General features: G+C 40.2%; 1 protein-coding gene across 1 annotated transcript; it reads right to left on the bottom strand.

Annotated features, from left to right (window-relative positions):
- Positions 1 to 1,491: 1,491 nt before the first annotated feature.
- LOC112785909 (uncharacterized) lies at positions 1,492 to 7,345 on the bottom strand. The gene is made up of 3 exons (XM_025829333.1): positions 6,570 to 7,345; positions 3,969 to 4,453; positions 1,492 to 1,688 (listed from the first exon to the last, which is right to left on the bottom strand). Exons 1-3 carry the CDS (start codon positions 7,343 to 7,345, stop codon positions 1,492 to 1,494), a joined length of 1,458 nt encoding a protein of 485 aa, XP_025685118.1.
- Between the last annotated feature and the right edge of the window lie 14,874 nt (positions 7,346 to 22,219).

The following is a 22,219-nucleotide window of genomic DNA, read 5'->3' on the forward strand; positions in this document are numbered from 1 at the left end:
TTACCATGAAATGGCATTTCTCCCAGTTTAGAATTAGGTTTGTCTCTTGGCACCTTTTAACACTAAGGCAAGATGATTAAGGCAATTGGGAAAGGAATCTCCAAAAACTGAAAAATCGTCCATGAAAACTTCAATGAATTTTTCAATCATTTCTGAGAAAATAGACAACATGCATCTTTGGAAAGTTGCAGAGGCATTGCACAATCCAAAAGGCATGCGCCTGTAAGCAAAAACTCCATCTGGGCAGAGAACAATGCACACAAGAAGGAAAGTAAGTGGTTATAAGATGTAACCATGCAATTAGGCTCAAAACTCACTTGCTTGTGTTCTTGGCTCAAAATCCATGTTCCAAATTACATTCTTCGAACAAGCTTAGCATCAAAAATTTCAAAATTGGTAGGGTCACCCCCCAAAATTCTAGATTTCTGGGAGAGAAGTCATTACTCTAACCAAGTGGATTTATTAAGAAATACTAATATGCAAAGGGGTTAAAAAGGTGAAAAAAAAACTAATTATGCAATCTATCCTAACTAACAAAAGAGATTCGAGCTCGGGTGTTACCTATGAAGACTGGTAGGCCGACCGACCTCCCGACACTTAGAAGTTGGCACGGTCCTCCGTGCCTTGAGTGAGACGCAGTAGTTGATCGGCTTCCGAGTGTCCATCCTCTTCTTCATCATCGCTTTCCTCATTATTGGTGCCGGTTGACATGGAAATTTCCGGTTCTTTCATAGGCGGTGCTAGGCAACTTAGAAGCTTCTTGACAAAAGCGTATCGGCGTTGGTTACGCCGCTCATAACGGTCAAGCTTCTTGTGGAGCTCCTCTATGCGTTGCATGGATGACTTTTTTGGTGCGGATGAGGTGGAGGGGATGCTCATGGGGACGGTTAAGTTCGGCTCTTCGGTGTCTGCCGGAGAGTAAAGATATCTCCCGTTTGGAACAACATCTCCATCCATCGGGATCATGGCCCTTCGATCCTTGGTTTCTCGGGGAACACTGGCTATGGCAACTAAGTCGGTCACTAGAGTAGGAAAGGCTAGGTTTCCCTTAGTGTGGATGTGACCCATAGCTTGGCGAATGAGAGGGGGAATATGCACCGGTCTCTCTTCGAGGACACACCAAACCAACAAGGCTAACTCGACAGTGATAGATGAGCCATGGGTGCTTGGGAGCACATAGTGGGCCAGAATTTAGGCCCATGCCTGAGCCTCTCTAGTGAGAAAACATGCGGTGATGCCCTTGGGCCGTGGTCTCATCCTTCCTCGAATCCAGAATAATTTGGGTATAGCAATAACCTTGAGGATGGCATCCCAATCAAACGCATATTGGCACCGTGTCGACAAAATCTCTTGATAAGCATCAATCCCTTCTGCTAACGGGCCGGTATTAAGCACACTTTGAATGGCCTCCTCCGTGACGGGAACTTGCCTTCGGCGCACAAATACCGATGTAAGGGAAGGAGAGTGGTAGTTGGTGTAAAATTCTACCACTTAGGACAAGTTTGCTTCCCGCAGTTCCGCAATAGGAACTCCCATTGCCACCGTTCGATACGGGGTATGATGAGCGGTATGACATGGGCCGGAGGGGCTAGAAAAGGCTCCGCATGATAGTTTCTCGGTTTGATCAAGAGGTAGACAAGTTCTCAATAGCGGTTGGGGAACTTGTTCGGATCCCTCGCCGGATTGTCCTTTTCCGAAACATCAATGTTAGCAATGATCCTCGTCTTATTGGCGAGGGGCTTGGCTAGGTGCTTATTGTGCTTTGCCAATGGACCGTGAGGGTGCCTTCTTGGGTGCCTTTCTATTGTCTCTTTTGATCACCATCTAGAAAAGAGGGAAAGAAGGTGAAATTAAGCCCAAAGAAGCACTAAGAAGTAATAAACATGTTAGTGATAAAGCATAAGAGAATAGGTGACTTAGATGCATGACAGCTGCAACATGTAACAAAGGCAAAAAAAATGAAGATCATGGTTAATCACTAGCATGTGATGTATGAGTGGTATAAGCATGCAAACGAGATGCATGAGAAGCACACACTCGCAACAACAATAGCAATAAGTGAGAACTAGGGGATGAGAATGTAGAAATGAAGCACGAAATGTAGCAAGCTCAATGCACATAAGAACAAGCAAGTGAAAGAAAAAGAACACCAAAATAGAAGAGCTAAATCAAGTGTAACAACAAAAAGTCATGTGGGTCTTCCATTAAACACTTGGTGTGCATCCCTTGTTATGGCAAAAATTGAGAGAAGGGTGACAATGTAACATCCCAAAAAGCATCATCAATCATCATAACAGACCATATATTGCAAAAAAAAGCAAGTAAGTCAAACCAACTCATTAATGCAAGAGGAATCTCTACTTGTAACACCCATAAGAAAATGAAAAAAATCAAGAAAAATCAACAAACAAAACAAGAAAATTCAACAAATAAAGAAAACATGAATGAAACTAACTAAGAGGAAGAGTAAGGGAATATAACTAGGGAAAGGAAAAGGAAAAAAGAAAACTAAACAAGAATAGAAATGAGGAGTACCTTGAGAGGAAGAGGAGAATTGGGGTATGGAAGTGAGAGAAAAGGTAGTGAAGAGCAAGAAAGAGGTATGAGACCGCCGAAGGCGGTGGTTGCTGCCGGTGGTGACGGAGAAGAAGTGGTAGAGAGGGTAGAAGAGGATAGAAGTGGAGAAGAAGGGTGGTGGTAAGAAGAAAGAAAGAAAATTGAGGGAGAAAAGCGCGTTCTAATGCAATTGGTTCGCAGAACCGATGCGCACGCACCATGCACGCGTGCGCGTGCATGGGGAAAAATCAGTAAGGGCGCGGATGTGCACGATGCACGGACGTGCGAAGGGTCAAAATGTAGTGTGCACGTGAGCGCCATGTGCGCATGCGCGTGCACGTGAGTTGTGCCCTCAGCACAAGTTGGGCACAACTTTGGCTTAACTCTCGGAAAAAAGTACCAGGAGATGAATTTTCATAATCGACGCGTACGCGCACGGCGCACTGACGCGTCAATTGGCATGATGGTCGAAATGCGCGTGCACGCCTGGTGCACGTACGCATGAGTCGAGTTAGGCCAGTGGCATAAGATTAGCCCAATTTGGGCACAAGTCTCGGGAAAATGGCCCAGAATTGCAAAACGCAGTGATGGTGCTGACGCGGCTAGTGCACGTACGCGCGCTTTTGCGTAAACGGCCATGGACGCGTACGCGCATAGTGCGCGTACGCGCGAAGGTGGTTATGCCCAGGGCCCAGAACTGGCCCAAATTTTGCACAACTCTCTGGAAAATTGCCCAGGAGCTACGAAGGCTTATGGCCGCGTACGCGCACAGTGCGCGCAGGCGTACCCCCCCCCCCTTTTTTTTTAGAGGAACACGAAGAATGCCTAATTATCATGAGTTTAATGGCCAAATAAGCCAAAGAGGCCAAAAACACCCAAAACTTAATGTAAAGCCTAAAGAGGGAGTGTTTTTCTACCACACAATCAATTCATTCATTGAAAAATCAATGCAAATCTTCATGAACACAATATCCAAGGTATTCACAATTAACTCTAATCCAATAAGACTATAACTAAGCAATCACAAAACAATCAAGAGTGTAAGAACTATATACAAAGTGTAAAAAGGATAGATCTCACCATGGTGGGGTGTCTACCACCTAGAACTTTTGTTTAATGTCCTTAAGTTGGACTTCCACTAGCTCATTGCTCTTTGCCAAGAGGTGCATCTTCCAAAAGGAATACCTCAATCTCCTTGTTTCTCTTCATTTGCTCACCATGATACAACTTGAGACGGTGCCCATTGACCTTGAAGATATCCGGACTTGAGGCATGGCGCAAATGGTAAACCCCTTAGGGTTCCGCTTTCACTACTTGATATAGGCCTTTCCATTTTGACCTTAGTTTTCTCGGCAACAATCTCAACCTAGAATTGTAAAGGAGGACTAGATCGCCAGCTTTAAATTCTTTACCTCTTATGTTCCTATCATGCACGGCTTTCATTTTCTCCTTGTAAAGTCTAGAATTCTCATAAGCTTCAAGCCTCAAACATTCCAACTCCGCTAGTTGTAGCTTCCTCTCAACTCCGGCTCCACCCAAACTCGAATTGCATTCCTTGATGGCCCAATATGCCTTGTGCTCTATCTCCACCGGTAAGTGGCAAGCTTTGCCATATACCAACCAAAAAGGACTTATGCCAATTGGCGTTTTGTATGCCGTTCGGTAGGCCCATAATGCATTGGTGACCTTAGCACTCCAATCTTTCCTATTGGGTTTCACAATCCTTTCCAAGATGCATTTAATCTCCCGATTGGAAACCTCGGCTTGGCCGTTTGTTTGTGGGTGGTATGCCGTGGCTACTTTGTGCATGATGCTATATTTCCTCATTAGCCCTTCCATTTTCTTATTGCAAAAATGGGAACCTTGGTCGCTCACGATTGCTCGTGGCGACCCAAATCTACAAATGATATTGTTTCTCACAAAAGAAAGGACCACGTTAGCATTATCGGTCTGGGTGGGTATCGCTTCCACCCATTTGGACAGATAATCAACGGCAAGTAGAATGTGGAGAAAACCATTAGAATTTGGGAATGGCCCCATGAAGTCGATTCCCCACACATCAAAAATCTCACAAAATAGCATGGTTTGTTGGGGGATTTCATCCTTCTTGGAGATATTGCCAAATCTAATGCATTGAGAACAGGATTTACAAAAATGAGAAGAATCCTTGAAAAGAGTTGGCCACAAAAATCCACAATATAGGATTTTTCTTGCTGTTCTTTGAGGTCCAAAATGGCCTCCTCCTTTAGAGGAGTGGCAAGCTTCCAAGATTGAGTGGAATTCGGTTTGTGGAATGCGCCTCTGAATTACTTGATCCGCCCCACATCTCCAAAGGTATGGGTCATCCCACACATAGTATTTGGATTCGCTCTTTAGCTTATCCCTTTGATGTTTGGAGAGATTAGGAGGGAAGGAGCGAGATACTAAGTAATTGGCGATTGGTGCATACCAAGGAATGGTTTCCGAGATTGCATGCAAGCCCTCAAAGGGAAAAGAATCATTAATAGGAGTGGTATCACCTTTTGTGTGTTCAAGGCGACTTAAGTAGTCCGCCACTAGGTTTTACGTACCACTCCTATCCTTAATTTCCAAGTCAAATTCTTGCAATAATATAACCCATCTAATCAATCTTGGTTTGGATTCCTTCTTAGCCAACAAATACTTTAACGCCGCATGATCCGAATACACTACCACCTTCGAACCAAGTAGATATGCTCGAAACTTGTCCAAGGCAAAGACAATGGCCAAAAGTCCTTTTTCGGTGGTAGTATGGTTGGATTGGGCTCCATCTAGTGTTTTTGATGCATAGGCTATGACATATGGATTCTTACCCTCGCGTTGTGCTAACGCGGCTCCCACGGCAAAATTTGAAGCATCACACATTATTTCAAATGGCCGACTCTAATCCGGCCCTCGCACGATGGGAGCTTGGGTCAATGCTACCTTGAGCTTGTCAAAAGCCTCCATGCATTCTTTGCTTAAATCAAACTCAACATCCTTTTGCAACAACCTTGAGAGAGGCAATGCTACCTTACTAAAGTCCTTTATAAACCTTCGATAAAATCCTGCATGTCCAAGGAAAGAGCGGACTTCCCTCTCGGAAGAGGGGTAAGGCAAGCTAGATATAACATTAATCTTCACCAGATCTATGGAAATGCCATCTTTGGAAACAATATGTCCTAAAACAATCCCTTGCCTAACCATGAAATGACACTTCTCAAAATTTAAGACAAGGTTGGTTTTAGTACATCTTTCCAAAACTTTTTCAAGGTTATCCAAGCAATGATCAAAAGAATCACCATATACCGTGAAGTCATCCATGAATACCTCGAAAATCTACAAATATGCTCATCATGCACCTTTGGAAAGTTGCGGGTGCATTGCATAAGCCGAATGGCATACGCTTGTAGGCATAAGTTCCAAAAGGGCAAGTAAATATTGTTTTCTCTTGGTCCTCTAGAGCAATGTGTATTTTGAAGTACCCCGAATAGCCATCTAGAAAGTAATAATGGGATTTACCAGATAATCGATCAAGCATTTGATGGATAAAGGGAAGTGAAAAATGATTTTTTCTAGTGGCCGAGTTCAACCTTCGGTAGTCTATGCATACTCACCAAGAGTTTTGCACCCGTGTTGCTATAAGCTCCCAGCTTTCATTTTTAATAGTGGTTACCCCGGACTTCTTTGGAACAACTTGAACGGGACTTACCCATTCACTATCCGAAATAGGGTAGATGATGTCCGCCTCAAGTAACCGTGTCACCTCTTTCTTGACAACCTCCAAAATGGTCGGATTCAAGTACCTTTGAGGTTGTCTCACGGATCGAGCTTCTTCTTCCAAAAAGATCTGGTGCTCACACACTTGGGGACTTATCCCCATTAGATCCGCCAAACTCCACCCTATTGCCCTTTTGTTCTTCCTCAAAACACATAGCAACTTCTCTTCTTGTTGAGGATTTAGTTCCCTTGCTATGATCACCGGGAACTTGTGGGCTTCATCAAGGTATGAATACTTTAGGTGGGGTGGTAGTGACTTCAATTCTAGCTTTTGCTCTTGGCTTGTCACTTGAACTTCTTCACTTGGATCTTCACTATCTTCTTCAACCATATGTTTTTCTTCTAGCTTTGCATAATGCACTTCGGCCACAATGTTGCCAATTAGATCACACCGGAATATGGAATGATTCTCCAGTGGCTGCCTCATTGTTTCTTCTAGGCTAAAACTTACAACTCTCCCATCTATCTCGAATGAGTAGGTTCCCGAATGGGCATCCAACTTGAATCTAGAGGTCCTCAAAAATGGCCTCCCAAGTAGGATGGACGATGCCCTCTCGGATTCACTTGGTGGCATCTCAATGATATGGAAATCAATTGGGAATATCAAACTCTTTATGTTGACCAACACATCTTCCGCAATACCCGACACGGTTATTATGCTCTTGTCCGCCAAGACAAACCTAGCCGCTGACCACTTCAACGGTGGAAGCTTCAATAGATGATAAATGGAAAGAGGCATAATGCTAACGCATGCACCAAGGTCGCACATACAATCAATGAATTGGACTCCATCAATGACACAAGAGGCTAAACAAGGCCCCAGATCAACACATTTTTCCGGAATGGATCCCATCAAAGCCGAAATGAAACTCCCCAATGGAATGGTTTCCAACTCATGAATTCTATCTCTGTTCATACACAAGTCTTTAAGAAATTTCGCATATTTAGGCACTTGATGTATAGCATCAAAGAGGGGGATAGTTACCTCCACTTTCTTGAACATCTTTACCATTGTTGGGTCAAGTTCCACACGCTTTTTAGCCTTTCTTGCCAATGTAGGAAATGGAATTAGTTGAGCCACTTCCTCTAAGATTTGCTCCTTTCTAGGGACCTCACTCCTTGGTTGAGGGTCTTCATCTTCAACTATCACATGTGATTCCTCCTCCTCTTTAATTTCTTCTATCTCAACTCCATCTTCCTCTTAAGCAACTTTTATTGGGTTAGGTGCTTTTGAGTCTCTCTCTTTCAATTGAGTTCCAGACCTCAAGGTTACAGTGTTGATGCCACCCTTAGGGTTGGGTAGAGGTTGAGAAGGTATAGCACTAGAGGTTCAGGCTTGAGGAGTGGAAGTAGAAGGTGGCTCCATGCGAGCAATAAGAGCTTGGAGGTTGGAAGTAAAACCGTTAAGACTTGAGTTGAGTGTGTTTTGGAGTTCTTTTTGTCCTTGGAGTATGGATCGGAGTGTGTCATCTTGATTTTGAGATGTAGAAGGATAGGTGATTTGTGGTGCTTGGGGTTGGTTGGGTGGAAGTGGTTGTCTATGAGGTGGTATGTAGGTTTGATAGTTCATTCCTTGATTTGGTTGTTGGTTTGGAGGGTTTTGTGAATAGCGGTTTTGTGGAGTGTTGTTGTTCCCCCTTTGGTTGCCTCCATTGTCCCTTCCTTCTTGTTGATAATTGTCCCGCCAACTTTGGTTGGAGTTATCCCTCCATCCTTGATTAGAGTTGCTACTCCCTTGGTTATAGTTGCCTCCTTGTTGGGGGTACCCTTGGTTGTAATTGCTCCCTTGGTTATGGTATCCTTGATTAGCATGTTCATAGTAGGAGGGATCATAAAAGTTGTGGGTAGCCGCTAGAGTGTTATCTTCTTGGAGACTTGGACATTCATCCGTATAGTGGGAGTAGCATGAGCAAATGCCACACACTTTTTGGGGGACCAATTATTGGCATTGTTGGTTTTGAGGAGAAGGTGAGTGTTGTTGAGGTGCAGGTTGTTGTTGATTCACTTGGAGTTTCTTTACGAGACTTGTCATCTCACACAAGGTCTTAGTAAGGGTAGCGGTCTCACTACTAGAAGAAACTTCATTCACGGTCTTTGGGTGGTTGACTCTCCGTCTAGCATGTTGAGTGGACTCGGCCAAGTCGGTAATGAGTTGCCATGCCTCCTCTGCCGTCCTATACTTTGATAAAGAACCGTTGCTTGAAGCATCCAACAAATTCTTACCTTGCTCCCTCATGCCTTGGCACACATAGTTAAGCAATACTTGAGTGTCAATCATGTGGTTGGGACATGAGTCAAGAAGTTTGCAAAATCGCTCCCAATATTCATATAAAGTTTTCATCTCGCCTTGTACAATACATGAGATCTCCTTGAGGTGTCTAATTGGATCTTGTGCGGGAAGTCCATGGAACTTTGGTAAAAGATTGATGAGAGCGGTCTTGAGTTCAATGTTTGCATTCAAGTTGGGATGAAGCACATGAAGAAGTTGGAGAACAAAATTCGGTGCACCCGCCTCCTTGAGAGTAACTCTCCTTGGAGCGGCCATGTTGTCAAAACTTATATCATAAGAAGAACTATTAGTAGTATCAACGGAAGAGTAATTAGTGCCTTCGTTGAATGACGATGATATGGTTGGTGAATTGGTAAGAACCTTTTCACCTTCCTCAAAGGCTAACCGCCTCTGAGCTTACCTAATATGAAGCAAAGTTCTTTTAATTTCCGAATCAAATGGTGCTAAGCTCAGATTTGGTAGTAAACGCGTCATACAATGAAGGAGATAAGAGGCTCATGACATCAATTGGTATCTAAACAAAGACTAATCCTAACTAGCGATTAAACAAACACACAATCAAGATAGAAATGCAAGTATTCACATATTAACATATTCACAGTAACCAATAGAATGGCACACATAAACAACTCCCCGGCAACGGCACCATTTTGATAAACCAAATATTCTTATGCCGGTTAGAAATTAGTAATGAATTCAATCGTGAGTATAGTCTAACCAACACGTAAATATCGCATCAAACAATTATAAAATCTATGACCGAGAGTGTTGATCCCAGGTCGTTTTCCCTAGAAATTGCCTTAGAATGCACATCATTGATTAGGAAAGCTTTTATGGTTTTGGGAGTTGGTGCAAGAATTCAAGCTAACAAAAGTAAACGACAATTAATTGAGATAAAGGCCTTGGCTAAGGGTAAGCATTGGAAGTTCCATCATTATAGTTTCTTTCAATTATGATAAGAATTAATTATTGCTTTACTTAGTTAACCCCCTAACAATGGAGGAAAGTCAAGTGAGAGTAACTAACTTGAGTCAGAAGTACTAGTCTCACTGATAAACCACTATTTTATGATTTATATTGTGTTTAATTGTGAGGTTTTATCAAGTCTTCACCCACTTATTCATATGATTTGCATGTATTTACAAATCCTTCCTAAAAATGTTCTATGATTGAAAACTTGCTTCCTAAAGAACTTTTAATTGTATATTTTTTTTGTTTTATCCTCCTTTATATCATTCGATGTCGTGATCCGTGTGTTAAGTGTTTCAGGTTTTCATAGGGCAGGAATGGCTTAGAGAATGAAGAGGAAGCTTGCAAAGATGGAAGGAACACAAGAAGTTGAGGAGATGACCAGTGAGAAGTGACGCGGACGCATGGCTCACGCGACTGCACGAATTGGAGAAAATTGCAGTGACGCACTTGGTGCACGAAATCACAATCACACTTTTGCAATTCCGCACAACTAACTAGCAAGTGCACTGGGTCGTCCAAGTAATACCTTACGTGAGTAAGGGTCGATCCCACGGAGATTGTCGGCTTGAAGCAAGCTATGGTTATCTTGTAACTCTTAGTCAGGATATCAATAATTCTGAGATTTAATTGTAAAAAGTAAAAGAACATGGAATAAATACTTGTTATGCAGTAATGGAGAACAGGTTGAGGTTTTGGAGATAATTTGTCTTCTGAATTTTTGCTTTCCTACTGTCTTCTTCTTCATGCACGCAAGGCTCCTTCCATGGCAAGCTGTATGTTGGTGGATCACCGTTGCCAATGGCTACCATCCGTCCTCTCAGTGAAAATGGTCCAAATGCGCTGTCACCGCACGGCTAATCATCTGTCGGTTCTCACTCATGTTGGAATAGGATCCATTGATCCTTTTAAGTCTGTCACTACGCCCAGCACTCGTGAGTTTGAAGCTCGTCACAGTCATCCCTTCCCAGATCCTACTCGGAATACCAATGACAAGGTTTAGACTTTATGGATCTCAGGAATGGCCGCCAATAATTCTAGCTTATACCACGAAGACTCTGATCTGAATCAGGAGGCTAAAAGATAAGCACTCAATCTAAGGTAGAACGGAGGTGGTTGTCAGGCACGCGTTCATAGGTTGAGAATGGTGATGAGTGTCATGGATCATCACATTCATCAAGTTGAAGTACGAGTGAATATCTTAGAATAGAAGCAAGCGTGATTGAATGGAAAACAGTAGTAATTGCATTAATTCATCAAAACACAGCAGAGCTCCTGACCCCAACCACGGGGTTTAGAGACTCATGCCATAGAAGATACAATATGAAACGTGTAGAGTGTCATGAGGTACAAGATGAATCACTAAAAGTAGTTTTTATAATAAACTAGTGACCTAGGGTTACAGAAAATAAGTAAGCTAGAATAGTTAGTGTAGAAATCCACTTCCGGGGCCCACTTGGTGTGTGCTTGAAATGAACATTGAAGCTTTCACGTGTAGAGACCTTTCTTGGAGTTAAACGCCAGCTTTTGTGCCAGTTTGGGCGTTTAACTCCAGCTTTCATGCCAGTTCTGGCGTTTTGACGCCGGAATTTCTATGCTGACTTGGAACACCGATTCAGGCCATCAAATCTCGGACAAAGTATGGACTATTATATATTTCTGGAAAGCCCAGGCTGTCTACCTTCCAACGCAATTGAGAGCGCGCCAATCGGATTTGTGTAGCTCCAGAAAATTTACTTCGAGTGCAGCGAGGTCAGAATCCAACAGCATCTGCAGTCCTTTTTCAGCCTCTGAATCAGATTTTTGCTCAGGTCCCTCAATTTCAGTCAGAAAATACTTGAAATCACATAAATACACACAAACTCATAGTAAAGTCTAGAAATGTGATTTTTGAATAAAAACTAATAAAAACATAATAAAAACTAACTAAAATATACTAAAAACATACTAAAAACAATGCCAAAAAGCGTATAAATTATCCGCTCATCACAACACCAAACTTAAATTGTTGCTTGTCCCCAAGCAACTGAAAATCAAATAGGATAAAAAGAAGAGAATATACTATAAATTCCAAATTATCAATGAAACTTAGCTCCAATTAGATGAGCGAGACTAGTAGCTTTTTGCCTCTGAACAATTTTGGCATCTCACTTTATCCCTTGAAGTTTAGAATGATTGGCATCTCTAGGAACTCAGAATTTAGATAGTGTTATTGATTCTCCTAGTTCAGTATTGTTGATTCTTGAACACAGTTACTTTATGAGTCTTGGCCGTGACCCTAAGCATTTTGTTTTCCAGTATTACCACCGGATCATAAATGCCACAGACACATAACTGGGTGAACCTTTTCAGATTGTGACTCAGCTTTGCTAAAGTCCCCAATTAGAGATGTCCAGAGCTCTTAAGCACACTCTTTTGCCTTTGGACCATGACTTTAACTGCTCAGTCTCAAGTTTTTACTTGACACCTTCACGCCACAAGCACATGGTTAGGGACAGCTTGGTTTAGCCGCTTAGGCCAGGATTTTATTCCTGTGGGCCCTCCTATCCACTGATGCTCAAAGCCTTGGATCCTTTTTATTACCCTTGCCTTTTGGTTTAAAGGGTTATTGGCTTTTTCTTTTTCTTTCTTTTTCTTTTCACCAAATATGTTTTTTTTTCCACTGCTTTTTCTTGCTTCAAGAATCAATCATTTTTTTTATTTTTCAGATTATCAATAACATTTCTCTTTTTCATCATTCTTTCAAGAGCCAAAAATTTAACATTCATAAACAACAAATTCAAAAGACATATGCACTGTTCAAGCATTCATTCAGAAAATAAAAAGTATTGTCACTACATCAAAATAATTAAACTAATTTCAAGGATGAATTCGAAATCATGTACTTCTTGTTCTTTTGTGATTTAAAACATTTTTCCTTTAAGAAAGGTGATGGATTGATAGAACATTCATAGCTTTAAGACATAGACTTTAAATTTTCATTAATTATGGAAAAAAAATAAGACTAAAAAATAATCATAAGAGCAGACCAATAATAATAGAAGACAGAAATTAAAAACAGAAAAATAAATGACTCTTAAAATAGATTCCTAATAATAAAGGTTATCACAGAGTTAGGACTCAACAACCTTGATTTTGAGAAGTAGATGCTCCTTCAATCTGTGGGGTGTTTGATCCTTCAAGGGAGAGCTTCTGGCGCCTCAGCTCCTGTAGCTCACGCCCCTGCTTCTCCTGTTCCTTAAGCAGCTTGCAGAGCATGCAGTTTTGATTCTGCTGTTCTTCTTTAAGTTGATCCATAGCTTCTTGCAGCTTGGTGACAGATGCTTCTAGGCGGGTCCAGTAGTCAATTTCAGGGATTTCTGGGAGGAACTCCTGTGCCCTCCTTTTGATGGAGTTATCTTGCACTTGTTGTCCTTCCATTGACTTCTTGGTGACTGGGTGTTCGATTGGGATGAATTCATCTACTCCCATCCTCACCCGAGCATCTTTACATAGCAAAGAAATTAAGCTTGGGTATACCAGTTTGGCTTCAGTGGAGTTCTTGTTTGCAATTGTGTAAATCTCACAAGAAATCAGATGATGAATCTCCACTTCATTTCCCAGCATAATACAATGAATCATCACTGCTCTTTTGACAGTGACCTCAGAGTGGTTGCTAGTGGGTAATATGGAACGCCCAATGAAGTCCAACCAGCCTCTTGCAACTGGTTTGAGATCTCCTCTCTTGAGTTGGTTTGGGACACCTTTTGAATTAGTTATCCACTTAGTTCTAGGGAGGCATATGTCCTCTAGAACTTGGTCCAACCCCTTATCTTCTCTCATCATTCTCCTATTAAAGGATTCTGGATCATCTTGTAGATGAGGTAGTTTGAAGACCTCTCTTATTTTGTCCAGATGGAAGTAAATAATCCTTCCTCTGACCATGGTTCGGTAGGTATGAAAGGCGGTTCCAGTTATTCTCTGCTTATCTATTAGCCACAGATTTGAATAGAATTCCTGAACCATGTTTCTTCCAAGCCTTGTTTTAGGATTAGCTAGAATTTCCCATCCTCTGTTTTGAATTTGCTCTTGGATCTCCGGATATTCATCTTCTTTCAGATCGAATTTAACTTCCGGGATCACTGATCTTAAACCCATTATTTTATGGTAATGGTTTGCATGTTCTTTGGTGAAGAACCTCTCTTGATTCCAAAGACTCTTTAGAGTATTCTCTTTCTTGCCTCTTGAATTGGTTTGTTTTTCCTTAGGAGCCATGATCTTGATGAGTCTTAGCTTGGTGATTGATAAACCCCGATTTTGTGGTTTATCTTATGCTTATTTTGGGAGATTTTATCACCTTTTCTCACATTTATTCAATAAAAATAGCATGGTTTTGTAATTCTCCCGTGAATTGTGCTTAAATGTGAAAACAGGCTTTTTAGGCCCTAAAATTGGTAATTTTAATTCAATTTAATTCCATTCGATGCCTTGATGTATTTGTTAAGTGATTTCAGGTTCATAGGGCAACTATTGGATGGAAGAAGTGAGGAGAAAAGCATGCAAGCGGGAGAACAAATGAAGAAATGAAGGAACCGGAAAGCTGTCAAGCCCGACCTCTTCGCACTCAATCGACTATAACTTGAGCTACAAAGGTCCAAATGAGGCAGTTCCAGTTGCGTTGGAAAGCTAACATCCGGGGCTTCAAAATGATATAAAATTTTCCATATGTTACTTCGCGCTGAGGGGCGCGCGCGTGCCGATTCTGCCATGGCCCACTAGAGTGAATTCGCCCCCAGCGAATTCTGAAGCACTTTGGGCCCAACCCAACTCATTTCTGATGCTATTTCAGCCAAGGATTGAAGGAGAGTCAACACACTTAGTCATAGTTTAGTTTTTCATTATGTTTTAGGGTAGAATTCTAGAGAGAGAGACTCTCTCCTCTCTCTAGATCTAGGATAGAAATTAGGGTACAATTAGGTTAATCACTCTCAATTTTATCTTTCAATTCTTGTTTTGATTCAGTTTTCTCTTTTAATTTCTTGTTGTTACACCTTTGTTTTTCTAGTTCTTGTTGTTAATTTCCCTATTTTTCCATTTTTATGTTGATGAATCATTCTTGGATCTTAATTTTTCTTTAATGCGATTTTATGTTTCCATGCTCTTTTATCTTGATCTTGATTGCTATTGTTGATTTCTTGCTTATGTTGGTTATGGTTTCCTTTAATCCTTGCATTTGATGATGTTTACTTTTCTTGCACACTAAGTGTTTGTTAAAATGTTTTCTCTAGTTTTTGAGTAGTTTTCTTTGCTCTTGGCCTAGGCTAAGGGAATTGAGTGACCTTGAGTCATTGGGTCTCATTGAATTGGTGATTTGAGAACCCTGTGTGATCAATTTGAAGCTCATTGACACTAACCCACTACTAAGCTAATTAGTAGATAGGTTAGGACTTATGAGTGGATGTGATCAAGCCTATTTGACATACTTCAAGCCTAGGAGTAGATATTACGTACTTAAGGCTTTGAAAGTAGACTTAGGCCCAGTTTGGGTAACTAACTTAATTAAGCTCCTTTTGATAAAATAACTTAAACAATAAATGACTCTGTTAAAAGTAACTTATAAATAAGTTATTTTGTGTTTGGATTTTTAACTCTAAAAGAGCTTATTTTAAAGAAATGTAATGAAAAGTAGAAGTATTATGAGAGAAGTCATTTTTTTTTAACTTCTCTATAAGTTCCAAAATAGCTTCTTAGAAAGTTGCAATTTGGTTTTGAAAATTGCACTCGACATTAATACTACTACTTTTCATAAGTCAAAAGTTAAAAAAAGCTACTTCTAGAGTTTCTCAAACGGGCCCTTAATGGGTTGGCCTCTCATAATTATCAATATTTGGTATGTAGACAAGGATGGTGATCTCAATTACCTATGTCTAGCCAAGAGTCCTTACTATTTCTTTTATTAGTTCTTGTTGTTTTACTTTCTTGTCATTTATATTTTCTTGTCAAATATCAAATCAACCCCCCCCCCTTTGCATTCTCATAGCCAATAATTAAACACTTCATTGTAACTCTTCGTGAGACGACCCAGAGTCCAAATACTCCGGTTAATTTTTATTTGGGATTTGTTAATTGTGACAAAACCAAATTTTTGATGTGGGAATTGTTTGTTGGTTTGGAACTATACTTACAACGAAGTTATTCCTTCTATAAGAAGAAATTCTAGACCATGAAGCAAAACTCTTCAATCAAAATGGCACCGTTGCCGGGGAGTTGCAATGGTGTTATGTTATTGGTTATTGTATATATGTGAATATTGTGAATAGCTTGATTTTTGGATTGCTTGTTAGTTTTGCTTGTTCTAGGACTTTGTTTCATTATTTCTTGTTAGCTTTTGTTTCTTATTTTTACTTTTACTATGAATTCTCACTTTGGCTATGAGTGTGATTACAACTATGTTGTAGGAAATGGGAACTTCAATGAAGATGTGCATCAAGGATGGGATAACCAAAGGTGGGAGGAGCCATATGCATACGATCAATCCTCTTGGCAACAACCTCCACCAATGCACTATGAAGAAGAGCCATTCTATGATGCATACCAATCCAATGGTTATGGTGAATCCCCTTGTGACTTCCAAGAACCACCACCATATGCCTATGAGCCATATCCTCAACATGACCATCAACCATACTCACAAGCCACCTTTCACCAACCATCTTCATATGACCCTAATCCATATCCATCCTACCAACAACCATATGAGCCACACATAGAGCCACCACCATTCCAACATCAACATTTTCAAGAGCCACCCCCTCCATATTATTACCAAGATGAACCACCTCCAATGTATGAAAATTTCCAACCACAAGATGAATACCACTTTCCACCACAACCTCCCATGGAAGAATACTCATGTCCTTCAATCCAAGAGTCATATGATCCTACTCATGATATCCAAGAAGAACAAGAGTCAAGGGATCATTTCAAGGAGACATTGGATCAATTTCAAGCAACCATGGAGTGTTTTATGCAACAATTAGAAAGAATGGGAAATATTGAACCACCACAACCCTACCAAGAAGAACCACCTTCCAACTACAATACCATTCCCTCAAACAATGAACTCTCTCTTCCACCATCACCTCCCGATGAAGCCTTCATGCTAGAATTGAGAGATCTTGAATCTTATCTCTTAAGGCGACACGAGGAGGATGGAAAGAAATTTGAGGAGTTAAGAGCAAAAACGGCTATCATGGTAGAAGCCATTAGCAACATAGTCTCATCTCGCTTAAGCCTATGCGATCAAGGCACTTCCATTGTGGAATGTGGAGAAGCAACCAAGGAGCTTAGCGAGGGAGTGAACTTGAAGCTCCAAGGTGAAGAAGAGGAGTTAAAGCAAGAAATGCAACAAGAGGAGGAAGTAGAGATTATTAAAGAAGAGGAAGAAGTGGTTGAAGACTTAGGAGATGCGGAACCACCTTGGGAGTCTAAGATTGAAGAAAACCCCTCCAAGATGATTGAATTTGATGTTAAGGAGGAATGTGCACAACCTCCAAGGCATATCTCTTATGAAGAATTGGATGGAATAGAGCAAGAATTGAGTCCCCTTGGTGATGAAGATCAAGCATCAAGTCTTAGTGGTGAAGAATCCTTTGAGCATGAAGAACCTTCTCTCGATGAAATGGAAAGCAATGTGGAGGTAAATGTCTCTCACCCTCCCATTTATGATTTGAGTAAGGGAAAAGAGTTAGATAAAAATGTTGAACAAAGGATTGATATTAAGAGATCTTGTGAGGAGGTGAAGATCCTTAGAAAAAGGAGGATGGGAATTGAATATGCTTTAGCAAGATCCTTGGAATCACCTTTGCCTAGGTTGCCATCTACACCTTCATTTGAGTGGATGAAACTCATTTCTATTATCTTTATTATCCCACTCGAATATGGCTTGCTTGAAACGGATGGTCAACTTAGGATGCTTTGTGGGATGAAGCGTAAAAGAAAGATGTTTCGTGGTTGGCGTTGCAAATCAAGGCTCATTATGGTTGAAGCTTCAAAGAGCAAGGGTTGGACTAGTGCTCAATTGGATGGGTCTAGGAGAATAGATTGGTGCTCCTATGAGAATTCATCTCTCTTGCCACCCGGAGGAAATCACCATGATCAACTCAAGGACGGGTGTGAAAACAAAGTGTGGGATCCCGGATCGCACAAGGAAGATCAACTTTGGGAGCCTATGGTTTGTGAAGAACTCCATCAAAACTTGGAGTTATTAACTTTGAATGATGAAGCACAATGGAAGTCCAAGCATTGGTGGATGTTCAAGGATGGATTCAAGCACAAGCCACCTTGATGAAGAGCTCCCCATAAGTCCAACTTAAGGACAATAAACAAAAGTGCTAGGTGGGAGACATTCCACCATGGTAAACTCTTTCCCTTTTTCTCTTTGTAAATATTGGTAATTTAGATTTAATTTCATGTTTTGAATTGATTTGTTAAGTTTGTTTGGGAGTCTAGTAGGTTAAATAAGGTTCTATGATGTTGTGGTAGCTGTTTGGAGGTTTGGAATGCTTGGTTTGGTGCAAAAACATAGAAAACAATTTTTGAAAAACAGAGCACCATCCACGCGCACGCGCACTCCACGCGTAGGCGCGCCTCAAGCATTTTCGACCATCCATGCGGATGCGCCATGTACGCGTACGTGTGGATTGAATTTTTCGACCCCTCCATACATTTTCCCGAGAGTTGTGCCTGGAGTGTGCCAACTTTGTGCCCAAAGGCACGCGCACGCGTACCTTACGCGGACGCGCCACTCTCGAAATAACCCACCGATGCGCAGACGTGCCGTACGCGTCCGCGTCGCTTCCATTTCATCCATTCACACTTACGCGCACATGACGCGCACGCGTGGATTGCCCTGTTTCACTCACCTTCTTTTCTTCTCATCTTTCCATTTCTTTCCTTCTTCTCTCTTCCCCTCTTTTCTTTCCAACCTTCAAACATCATCCAACATTACCAAACATCATGTAACACCATTTATTTTAGTTAGTTAGTTAGTTTAATTTTTTTTTCCATTATAAGTGTTGGATTGCTAATCTTGTTTATTATTTACTGCTGCTTATTGATAGGATGTTAGTTTAACATCATTGTTGTTAATTGTCATTGTTGGATTTCTTTGTTGAGGTTATATTTGGTTACTTGGTTTGGAACTTTTCATGTTTAATGCTTTTGAATACCAAGTACATGTGACATTGCCTTTAAGCTTCTTAACTCTTTTGAATTGCATGTTTTGGCCACCATGCATTCTATTGTTAGGCAATTGTACATTATCAATGCATTTTTTTTTAGGATGCTTGTTCTAATTGATCATCACCTATTTCATGCATTGAGATTGTGGAATTGTGAAATCGGATCGAAAGCTTACCTAGTGACATATTTTTGAGCTTTTCAAGTTTTGTGGACCATGCTTGCTATGTGATTGATTTTCACTTCTATCGTCTTTTTCCTAAGCTCCATAGCATCCATGTGTTTCACCTCTATGTCACTTAGGTGTTGCAACAACTTCAATATATGTCATTGTTTGATGTGTGAGCTCTCTATACCATTTTGTTCATCAAATTTACTTACACATCAATTAATGTCCATGCATTATCCAATTTCACAATTGCTTGATTTTTGCTTGAATGCTTTTATGCTTCTTCACTACTTGTTTGGTTGCCCTTACCCTACAAGTCTTTTGAAGTATTTCAAGCACACTAGAATGAGTGAAGTGTATGCTTCCTTTTGTGTAAATGTGACATAACTTTTTATACTAGCGTGTGTGTGTGTTCTAAACCGCGCGCAATTTTAGAACCCACACACCTATTTTTCATCAATGTCACACTAATTCACTCACTCAATTCTAGTGATTCACCTCATTCTAACAATTCACGCTTCCTTGTTTTTGTATTTTCTCATCTTACGGTGTTTATTTTGTTTTTCATGATTGATGCACCACAAGCAAAAACGGAAGCGGGAGGAAGAACACGCAGCACCGGTTGACCTACCAGCTGAAGGTAGCAACTTGGAAAGTCGCCGTACCCCCTTGCTCATCTTTGAGTGCACCGAGGACGGTGCAAACTTTTAAGTGTGGGGAGGTCGTCCGACCACTCAATGTTTTCGGTAACAAGTTTCTAATCCCAACACTTTTGTATCTCATTTTAGGATTCTTAGTTGCATTTTCTTATTTTGCATATGTATATATTAAACTTAGTCAAAATCATGATATTTTTCAAGGATTTTGTCTATAGGGCACCCCAATTGATTGAAAAAAAATTTTTTTTTTAACTTGCTTGAATTATATACTTTGTGGAACATGGTTTTTGAGCTAAGAACACAAGCATGCGAGATTTGAGCCTAATTGTGTGGTTACATCATAGAACCACTTATTTTCATTCTTGTGTGCATTGTTCTTTTCCTATGATTGTAATCTTTGATTTGTTTGATTCTTTATGTCCATTATTTTGTGTATACATGCATTTATATGATTGAGGCCATTGTTCAAATAGCTCACTTACCCAAATAGCCTACCTTTTATCTTCCATTGTTAGCCGATTTTGAGCCTATGCTTAACCCATTTGTTCTTAATTATAGCACATTACAAGCCTAAGTGAAAAACAATAAATGTCCCTTGTTTGGATCTTTGATTAGCTTAGGCTAGTGAGAGTGTTTATCATTTGATTTTGGGAGAGTTGGGAACATTGAGTAGAGATAAAAGTGTGTTTTTATATTTGTGTTGAGAATCTTGGGAATTGGGAACATACTCATATATTAATCATGTGTAAACCATATGCATTGATGTTCTTGTATATATATTTTAGTTTGAAAAAAAAATTATGAAAAAAAAATAATAATAATAATAATAATAAAAAAGAAGAAGAAAGACAAAGAATTGCAATAAAAAGGGGACAAAATACCCCAAAAGCAAGGTTCAATAAAAGTCAATGCATATGGGTGGTGATCAAAAAGAGAATGCATGAGTGTGTGAAAAAGTGAAGAATGGGTAGTTAGGTTTGTTTAGAATTGGATAGGTTGTCATAGGTTAGGTGGAAAGTTTAAGTTAATCAAAGATTCAAATCTCTAGCTCACTTGACCATATGCATCCTACCTTGACCCTAGCCCCATTACAACCTATGAGAAAGACCTCATGATATTTGTATGCATGCATAGATTAATTGTTGATTGTTAGATGAAAAACAAACCTTGCAAAACATGATTAGGGGAGGATTGAGTGAATCAACCCCATACACTTGAGTGACTAGAGCGGATACACATCCGGTGAGGGTTCGATTGCTCAATTACATGTTTTCACCCATGATCATGTCTTTTCTTGCAAGTTTGTAAAATCTTCTTAATAATTCAATTCAATTGTGGGTTGAGTAATTGCTATTGCCTTAGCCCTTGTGTTTGTATATGTATTCTTGGAAATTGATTTATTTTGACTAAGTGGATGCATTCATGTAGATAGATTGCATATAGATAGATTGCATGTAGTTAGTTTGCATTGAATAAATGTTGATGTCCCTTTGCTTCTTTCTTGATTTTAGCATGAGGACATGCTTAGTTTAAGTGTGGGGAGATTTGATAAACCCCGATTTTGTGGTTTATCTTATGCTTATTTTGGGAGATTTTATCACCTTTTCTCACATTTATTCAATAAAAATAGCATGGTTTTGTAATTCTCCCTTGAATTGTGCTTAAATGTGAAAACATGCTTTTTAGGCCCTAAAATTGGTAATTTTAATTTACTTTAATTCCATTCGATGCCTTGATGTATTTGTTAAGTGATTTCAGGTTCATAGGGCAAGTATTGGATGGAAGAAGTGAGGAGAAAAGCATGCAAGCGGGAGAACAAGTGAAGAAATGAAGGAACCGGAAAGTTGTCAAGCCCGACCTCTTCGCACTCAATCGACCATAACTTGAGCTACAGATGTCCAAATGAGGCGGTTCTAGTTGCATTGGAAAGCTAACATCTGGGGCTTCAAAATGATATAAAATTTTCAATATGTTACTTCGTGCTGAGGGACGCGCACGCGCACTTTGCACGCGCGCGCCGATTCTGCCATGGCCCACTAGAGTGAATTTGCCCCCAGCGAATTCTGAAGCACTTTGGGCCCAACCCAACTCATTTCTGATGCTATTTCAGCCAAGGATTGAAGGAGAGTCAACACACTTAGTCATAGTTTAGTTTTTCATCATGTTTTAGGGTAGAATTCTAGAGAGAGAGACTCTCTCCTCTCTCTAGATCTAGGATAGAAATTAGGGTACAATTAGGTTAATCACTCTCAATTTCATCTTTCAATTCATGTTTTGATTCAGTTTTCTCTTTTAATTTCTTGTTGTTACACCTTTGTTCTTCTAGTTCTTGTTGTTAATTTCCCTATTTTTCCATTTTTATGTTGATGAATCATTCTTGGATCTTAATTTTTCTTTAATGCAATTTTATGTTTCCATGCTCTTTTATCTTGATCTTGATTGCTATTGTTGATTTCTTGCTTATGTTGGTTATGGTTTCCTTTAATTCTTGCATTTGATGATGTTTACATTTTTTGCACACTAAGTGTTTGTTAAAATGTTTCCTCTAGTTTTTGAGTAGTTTTCTTTGCTCTTGGCCTA

Source organism: Arachis hypogaea, chromosome 20 (assembly GCF_003086295.3).
Source record: "Arachis hypogaea cultivar Tifrunner chromosome 20, arahy.Tifrunner.gnm2.J5K5, whole genome shotgun sequence".
NCBI classification, from domain to species: Eukaryota; Viridiplantae; Streptophyta; class Magnoliopsida; order Fabales; family Fabaceae; genus Arachis; species Arachis hypogaea.